Source organism: Suncus etruscus, chromosome X (genome assembly GCF_024139225.1).
Source record: "Suncus etruscus isolate mSunEtr1 chromosome X, mSunEtr1.pri.cur, whole genome shotgun sequence".
NCBI lineage: Eukaryota > Metazoa > Chordata > Mammalia > Eulipotyphla > Soricidae > Suncus > Suncus etruscus.
Genome location: NC_064868.1, coordinates 109,401,799 through 109,411,148, shown reverse-complemented (window position 1 = coordinate 109,411,148; position 9,350 = coordinate 109,401,799). Strand labels below are relative to the sequence as shown.

General features: G+C 35.2%; 1 protein-coding gene across 1 annotated transcript; it reads right to left on the bottom strand.

Moving 5' to 3' along the window:
- Window positions 1-6,160: 6,160 nt before the first annotated feature.
- LOC125999003 (DDB1- and CUL4-associated factor 12-like protein 2) lies at window positions 6,161-7,522 on the bottom strand. The gene has a single exon (XM_049767011.1). The coding sequence runs from the start codon at window positions 7,520-7,522 to the stop codon at window positions 6,161-6,163; it is 1,362 nt and encodes a 453-aa protein (XP_049622968.1).
- Window positions 7,523-9,350: the final 1,828 nt, after the last annotated feature.

Genomic DNA, 9,350 nt, shown 5'->3' with positions numbered 1-9,350 from the left:
TTTTTGTTTTTCTCTATAATTGTAGCATATGAATTTAACTGATAGTATAGCTTCAGGAAGTATAGCTTCAGGAAGGTAGGTGCACCCTTCTTCTACCTCACTTTTCTTTAAAGTTCACATAATACATGGTATATACGTTGTTTCTTGATGTCTGTGCATTTAAAGTTCCAAAGGTAATAGTTATTACCCAAACAACTGTTTAAAGTAGTAAATAAATGAATGTGTATTTGTTTTAAAGATTTGGATTTCTCAGATATTATAATGTGTATATATTCTCACAAAATGATAGTGGCAAATTATCATCCATTACTCAATATTCAGGCAGAAAAATTGGAAAGCATACACAACAATAACAAATACTGTAGGAGACTGAAATGCTCAGCCATTAGTTTGACTTGTGTTTTTCATTTTGAAACTGGGTGAGTCACCCACAGAGAGTTATAAAGTAAAACAAAGAAGATTCAGGATTTTAATAAGAAATTACCTGAGCTCCAAACATTGAAGGAAATTTATCTCTGTCTAAATATAAATATTTATATATCTGAAAATTTATGCAAATATAGAGATCCCAATAAATAGGCAGAGTAGTAAAAATCTTTTTTACAGCAAAGATTTAGAAAATATCTACTTGGGGCCCTAAGAGATAGCACAGCAGTGTTTGCCTTGCAAGCAGCCGATCCAGGACCAAAGGTGGTTGGTTCGAATCCCGGTGTCCCATATGGTCCCCCCCCCCCGTGCCTGCCAGGAGCTATTTCTGAGCAGACAGCCAGGAGTAACCCCTGAGCACCGCCAGATGTGACCCAAAAACAAAAAACAAACAGAAAAAGAAAATATCTACTTTACTTGTAGTCATGGTAGAAAAATAATATATTCTACCGAGTTTTTAAAAGGTCAAATAAATGCCCTTGTCTAATGTCCCTTTTAGTAGAATGTTCTTACACTATTATCATATGTTTATTCCTCTGTTTATGGAAGTTGGCTTTTAAAAGGGGAAATATTTAGTACTTCATGACCTCAGTCACAAGTAATTATATATTTTCTTTTCTTATTTTTGTTTTATTTTAGCCCACACACAGGTTATTTCTGACGTTCTAATTCTGAACTCAGGGATAACCCTGGCAGCAATAAGGGGCTGACTATATGGGTGCTGAGAATAAAACCCAGGTAGCAGTGCCCCAAACAAGTACTACCTACGCACTCTATTATTTTTCCTTCCCTAATATTATACCTATAAGTTGACAAATTTAAGACAAAGATTATTTCAGTGAAAGAAATATTACAGTCATTGAGTTGATACTTTTGCTTATATTAATCTAAATCACTCCTTTGAATAATTATTTTATAATATATGAACTTATGCCTTTATATTATATCAATTAGTTAATATTACAAGTGTCAACATTATGAGCAGTTGAGGGATAAGCATGGCAAAAATAATATAAAAAGAAAAATGTCATACAAGGTAATACAAGTAATTTGTTTTACTTATTATTATCAAAGCTAAATATTGTGAAATTTTATTGAATACTTGAACAGGGACTATAAACTTTTAAAGTCAGATCACATAGATTCAGAAATTCTTTGATTAATGTTAGGGAGAAATGAGGAATAAATATTTTCCATATATTATATCTGTTTTTACACTTATATTTAGAACAGAATATATTGTGAAACATTCTTTTAGTTATGTGGCTATAATATATATTCAAAAGTTATAGTTATTGAGGCAGTATGGAGCTGGAATCAAGTAGAAACATAGATCAGTGGAATGAAATTTGTAACTCTAAGTAAATCTCTCATATTGGCAATAATAAGTATAGAGATCTTAAAAGTATAAAGGAAAGTTTTGGAAAATGACACTATGAGAACAAGGTATTCACAGGTAAAGGAATGAAATTGGTGTACTTTTTCATAGCATGCACACACAAAGAAAATTCAAAAAGATTAAGTGTTGGAATGTTACATCTGAAACCTAAAAATGCACGACTAAAACTTAAGAAATACTGCCTAGTTTATTAACTTACTTCATGTATTCAGGTATATTAGTTCAAAAGAAAGTGAAACAGAAACAAAAATTGATAAATAAATTTTTATACAGCTATAAAGCTTTGCACAGCAAAAAGAAGTTTCATTAAGGAGTTGAAGAAAAGTACAGGGGATTAAATATTTTCCTTGCTTGCTATCAATTGTAATCTCATCCTTGGTACAAAAAAATCTGCTGATCAATTTCAGGAGCAATCCCTAAGCACTATCACCTGGTAACCAAATCTTCCACCTCACAGGAAAAAAAATAAGTTGTCATTAAAGACAATGACATCTATAGTATAGAGATAGTAAAGTCTTACTGTCTGATTGCAAGCATTTGTCTTACACGTGAGCCACATAGTTTCAATTCCAAGAAACACATAATAGCCTAAACATTACAGGGATAAAACCTAAGGATAGAGATGGAAATAACCCCGATACATCACCACGTATGGTCCAAAATCATCCTCTCACTGAAAATAAAGTTCTACTAAATAGGAGAGCATATTTGCTCACCATCCACCTGACAAAATTCTTACATATAAAATAAGCTAGGAAATCACACAACACCTCTGAAATGACAAAAATAACCTAACAAAATCTGTGCAGATGGGCCAAAGGGTTAGTACAGAATATAGGCCTATATTCTTTACCCCACAGTCTGAATGATCCACTGAGCTTCATCAGAAACGATTCCTGTGTTCAGATCCAGGAGTGATATCTGAGCACCATTTGCAGCGCAAATAAATGGGGCAGAAAAATTGTTGAACTTCATTGAAGAAGCCAACAGTTTCAAGAAAAATAATTCTCAGTAATCAGGCAAAATGAAATCAGAAAGGTAGTGAGATGTCACTTACCTGTGACAATAATCTCCATCTAAGTAATCCATCTTAAAATACTGTGAGTGTTATACAGTGTAAAGGGAACCTTCAGTTATTTTTCATGGGATTGTAACCAGTTTCAGGATCTATCAAATACAGTATAAAGATGCCTAAAATATTAAAAATGTGTACATATTATGTACCCCATGAAGTACAAAATATTGATTATTCAACTAATTTTCTCACATTTCTCAATGTTTTTTTTTGTTTACACTTATCTCAAATATAGTTCTGGTTTTCACCATCTTCTGTATTTTCTTCAATGATATCTGAAGAAAGTAAAATTTGAACCATTCAATGAAGTGATGCATTGAATACAAACAAAATCAAGGTGAAATGAACCAGAAGCACTACTGGCTCAAACTGACGATCTCAAGTAATGCTCTTCTAATCCAAACCCAAATATGTATTAATTGTAGATGTTCTTTGCCTTGAACTTGACAGTATTTTGATTGCTTGCTCTCGTTTCCTTAAATAATTTTTAACTTTGTCTTAGAACCAGTAGGTATTCTTACTACAAATATAATAAATTAAACCTTATTTTCTTGGAAACAAATTAGTGAAATCAAGTGAATATCTGGTTAGCAAAGCACACTGAGTTTGCCAACAGTGATAATAAGGCTGGCAAAAAAGGGATGCATGCTTTATTTACAGGAGGTTAAAATTTTAGTGACTCTTTGGGGATTAATTTAGCAGTGACCATTAAATATAAATTTGACATCTCAGTTCTTTATAATCATTTCTGCATACATATATATATATACATGTGCATACTTAGGTCATAACATAAAATAGCTAATGCTAATATAAAAGTATAATTAATACAAGTTCACCAAAATGGATAGAATGATCAAAATATTCAAAAGTATTATATATGTTCATGAAAATTGTAATGATTAAAACATACATAATCATACAAACCATACAGGTTTATTCAATGCAATTCATTTGAATGGAGAATATTTTATAAAATAAAATTGTTTAAATTTTATGAAAAAATCAATAATAGATGCTACTATTTTTCTAAGATTATATGTGCACATGCACATATTATTTATTAATAGACAGTACTAAATTAATACACACAAATATTGTACAACTTGTGATCTACAGGAAGGAGATCAGGGATTCTGGGGAATGAGGTTTACTGACAATGTCTATTTTTTTCTAAGTATCTTTTTTATAGTCACGTGCATGTATTAACTAATGAAACTAAGCTAAAATTGGACTAATCTCAAGGAGATACTCTCAGGTGGCCTGATCTCAAGACTGAGATCTTTGGACTTTCTTAGGATGGAGGTGATAGTGTGTCTACCATGCACCCCAACTACACTCAACATCTTCCAGCATATGAAGAGTTCAGCTTCACAGCTTGATAACTCAGACACCAAGCAAATGAGTCATTCCAATTGCATACCTCCTGCAGTGCATGGCTTCATATACAACCCAATTTCATAGCACTAATTTCACAGTACTGATGGTCTAGGACTACAGCATATTGATGAGAAAGTTATGTTTAAGCTCACTAAGGTCAATGAAAGAAAATAATAATAGAGAACATTGAACTAAACAGCTCAGTAAATCTTTAGATAATAACTTTACTAAAAACACTAAGAGATATATTGGTACAATGTAATATAAAGTAAAGTATTGTGTGCTTGGCAAGGGATCAAGATTTGAGGAGGGAATTGGAAACTTGAGACTTTGGCAGAGGAAAGGCCACACAGATAATGGGACCAGATTTGAAATGTAGGATACCCGAAAAAAACTGTATTATAAACAACTTTATAAATCATAGGGTTTGGTTTAAAACATAAAAAAGTATCAAAACCATGTAGGAAGCCTCGTTAGAAGTTTGAAACATTCAATATAGTTGATAATTAAACTGGTATATATCTATGTAAGTTTTCCTTATAGCAAAAATAGTATTAACAAATATACACAAATGTATAGTATAGTTGAGCATAAATAAAACATATTCATTTTTGAACATCTAAAATACTTTTCAAATCCCCTTAAAAAGAAAATAACAAAATGCTTTAATTTATAACAAGATTAGATATGGCATTGAAGATGTTATTTTATCAGATAAACTGTTAGAAGCATAAGTTTGACTTTAAGAAACAAATGTACATAAAGTAATGTTTGCATAGTAGATATTTCTGCTTCACTCCTGGAAAATTTTAGCTTTAATAAATAATATTAAGGAATTTCTCTATAAAAGCATATGCATAAGCATACATATTTAAATACCTGTAAATTTTTCAAGCAATTAATTGCTAAAATACTGAATTTTTCTGAAATTAAAACATATCCATGTAGATAATAATCTATGTATGCAATAGAAATTATACACAAAAAAATTTAGCATCCATACTATAAATAGCAACCTAGCATAATGGGACCTAAACTTAAAAAAATGCATATCCCAAAATGTTTCTCTGTGATTGTCCTATCATATATAGTCCAGTGTTGAATAGTTTTGAAAATCTATATTATACATATCTCCAGATTGGACCATAATATAGAAACTTTAAAATATTGATGTTAATTTTTACTGAGTAATCAAACCTGTGGTTTGTAGAATGGATGACATGCAAATTTTCTTATAGAAGAAAATATTTTAAAGCTATCTCATGCAAGAGCAATACAAAATGGAAACTGAATTTTCAAACTACAATGAAACTCTTTCCAAAGTTGGGCAAGCTAGAAATTTAAATAAGTTTTCTCACTGGAGTTGAGCTATGAATCTTTCCTATTGCATGACCAACCCCAGATCTGTTCCTCAGATCAATCCTAAACACCGAGCACACCTTTAAAGCATGATTTATCAAAATACCTTATATCTGAAATACATAAGATATGAATGTGTTGTTGAAATACCGGTAATATTAAGCTACACAATTGTAGTAGGGACTAACCATATTAGAGGAGAAAACATGAGTGACACACTGAAGAAGACAGAATTTCAGAATTAGCCAGAATTGTTTATTATAGGCAGCAAACAAGATGGAATTGATTGTTCGGGGGGGGGGTGGGTGGGATTAACACCAATGTCTTAAAGCCATTTTTTGGTTGCCCAAGAGATCACTTTAACTCAGTCTCTCTGTTCTTTGATGACAATTATCGATGTAAGTCAATTGGGCCAGTTCTATTGGTAATTATCACTAGGTTAAAACACTATTACAGCTGGTAGAAGGAAAATGAAAAGAGTGGAATGTAAGTAAGCCTTGGCACTTGGAAAAGAACAGATTTTAGCTCCAAATGGCTGCATAGTTTCCTTGGAGACCAGATGGAAGTGGTCCCCCAGCCACAAAAAGTTTCATCTCTGGCCAGTTATAACAGTGTGTGTAGAGCGCATTGCGAAACTCCCCAAAGCCACCAAAGTTATTTATCCATAGGTTATCATGGTTGAGCCAGCCTCTGCCACAGGTGAGCTTAGCCTTCCTGCCCAAGGGTCCTGCACAGCAGCTCCAGTAGGTCGGAGTCACCTCCTCCAGGAAATTCTGGGCACGGATGTCATAGAATAGTAGGGACCCATGGCCTGTGCCGATGGTGACAAGGTTCTGGTGGAAACTCAGTGAACGCACTCCTGTGCCTTCATCCCTAGAGCATAGAGGTCTCAGGTTCTGCTGATGTTGACGGGGATCCAGGAAGGAGACGTGGGCCTGGGAGCCCACAGCAAACAGCGAAGGCTCATCACAGTAGGTCAGGCACAAATTATCTCTGCAGTAGGATAACCTCACTGACAGCAGCCTGGACAAGTTGTTCCGGGCTCTCCACAGGTGGAAATAGCCATCGAGGGACACAGCTCCTAGTTCCTGATTTTTGCCACTATAGGCTAGAGCCCTCACCTTTCGGTTATTGGGGCTGCAAGTGGCTCTAGGGATGATCTCTCTATCTTTAGGGCAGATGTGGGAATACACGGGGAAGTCTTCATCGTAGCACCGGGAGCTGCTGCTGTTGTATAATTCAGGATCCATCTGCCACAAAGCCAAAGTGCCATCACGGGAGCCGCTCACAACCACTGTGTCACTCACCCAAGCGATGGCAAAGATCCAGTCCTTGTGACCATGACGGTCACCTAGGCACAAGGGATCCAGGGTCGGTAACTGGTAGACGGCCAGACTGTTGGGATTCCGTCCCCCTGTGGCCAGGAGGGTTTTGGAGGGATTCAGCTCAATGGCATGGATGCCACAATTTGAATGCATACGGGTCGGCCTGGATCTGCGGTCCTCCATCACTGGGATGTTTGTGATCTGGCCAGTGAGTACATCCAGCACAAAGAGTGTGTTACACTTCGTGCCACACACCACCTGCCTGGCATTCAGCCACTGCGATGCAAACACCTTATTCAGGGTGCCCAGAGACAGCTCACGCTCTTGCAGCCGTTCTGGCAGCTTCTGCACAGCGAAATAATGGAGCTTGTCTTCTGTGTCCTTCAGATTGGGACAAGCCAGATGCATGCCCACCTCACGGCCCTTGAGATAGTGGACCAGAGATCGCCACAATGGCCGCTTTTGGGATACTAGGGAAACCTGACTTGAGGTGCCCGCTGCATTCCCCTCAAAGGTTAATCCTTTGCCCTTTCTGCTCTGTGATAGCTGTTCAGCCATAGTGCGTGGTAGAGAAGGGGCTTTGACAATAGTTCCCTGGGTTGACTATGGTGCTGGTGGACAAGCAGCGCTACACCTTTAGAGAAGCGTGCGTGAAGGCTCGATTTCTAGTGTCCGGCAGGTGGAGAGTTCTCAAAGCTCAGAGTCTACAAGATTTCATAAGAAGCTAGAGCTGAGAAGCCGGAGGTGAGAGGACAGGGGCAGTGAGAGAGGTGGAAGCTCTCTGGCTGAAGGTGGGAATAGTGGTTGGTAAGGTAACAGCAGCCAACTCAGAATGGAACCTGGATGACGTCAGAAGTAAGGGACAGAGTCAGTTCAGGGGAACCCAGGATGATGGAGCCAACTCCAGGCTAAATGCTCAGAAATGAAGGGGTAGAACTGGGGGAGTTTCTTTGCCATTCCTTATTTCCCTCTTCCCCAGCCTTGTACTGCAACATTAAAATTTTTTTAAATTCTTATTGTGGCCAAAGTGAATTATAAATCATTCACAGTAGTATTTAAGGTACATAGTGACAATGAATGAGGGACATTCCCACCCCCAATCCTGAGCACGCATAGGTCCTTCCTACCACTCAATCCATCTGCTGCATCCCACAGTCTGTCTATTCCTCGCTCATAGTTCTTGCTCTCTGTGCAATGCTATTATCAAGGATGGGCGTGCATAAGAAGTGATCCGACAATGAAAAAGTACTGGTGACTTCATAATTGAAATTGACATTGCTAGATACAAACTGATTGCAACTCGCTTTAACTTGATGTACTATAATAATTCTTTGCCTCTGTTCTACATCCCGAAATTTATTATATAGTAAATATTCATGGCACACATTGATTTTTGTGGCACAACAAAATATATCTATGCATATATAAATATCTATACATGTTTATATGTGTGTATTTCAACTGTAAACATAACTAGCTCTTATGATATTTATTATTTATTTAGTGCCTGTTTGTATTATGAACTGAATGGCTCTGCTAAACATTCCAAATTCTTTCTGAGCAGCCTACTATATTTTACAGTGAATAAACTGTGAAGTGGAGCAACTTTCTCAATGTTCTCATTGCTATTAATTGGTAAAATCAGAATGTTAATGATTCTGAAGCATTTGCAACTAAGGATTACTCCATATTACTTATGTTTTCTTTTTAAATTTATTTTTTACTTACTTTAAACACCATGGTTACAAGGTAGTTCATAAAACAGTTTTTTTTTCTCACTCCATGATTTTTCATAAGGGTTTCATGATTGAGTTTCAGTCTGTTTTTTATGTTTAAAAATTATTTAAGTTACTTCTATCATGAAAATTTTATAGATATTAATTGTGCAATTTGGAAAAATATCCATAACTACGAAAATAGGAACTACTACATATGGATTCTTTATAACCCATTTCATATTATATTTATCAACATGACCCATGTTAAATATAAAATTATCTTAATTAATACTTGTGAAAGGTAATAATATACTATCAGTTTCTAGTGTCATGAGTATGAAACAATTATGTGAATGTGTTAATTTTTTATTGATAAATAAAATGTGTTAATTTCATTTGGAATTAAAATACATGAAACCTATTTATTTATGTGAAAAACTTTAAATTTCTTTGAACTTTTTACTTAAAATATCAAATTCCCAGGCTCAATAATTTTGAGAGATTTACAATTCTTTTTATCAGCTTGTAAATTTGAGTCTTTATTTGCACGAGTTCTTAGATTTTAAAGAAAATTCAGCGTCTCTTAATATATAACGTTAATAATACACAGCACCTTTATTGTAGAAATACTAAGTACAATAAAATGTTAATAGAATTTTGCATCTGTA

Coding starts and splice junctions, on each gene's coding strand:
- LOC125999003 (XM_049767011.1), bottom strand. CDS start 7,522: ATGGCTGAACAGCTATCACAGAGCAGAAAGGGCAAAGGATTAACCTTT.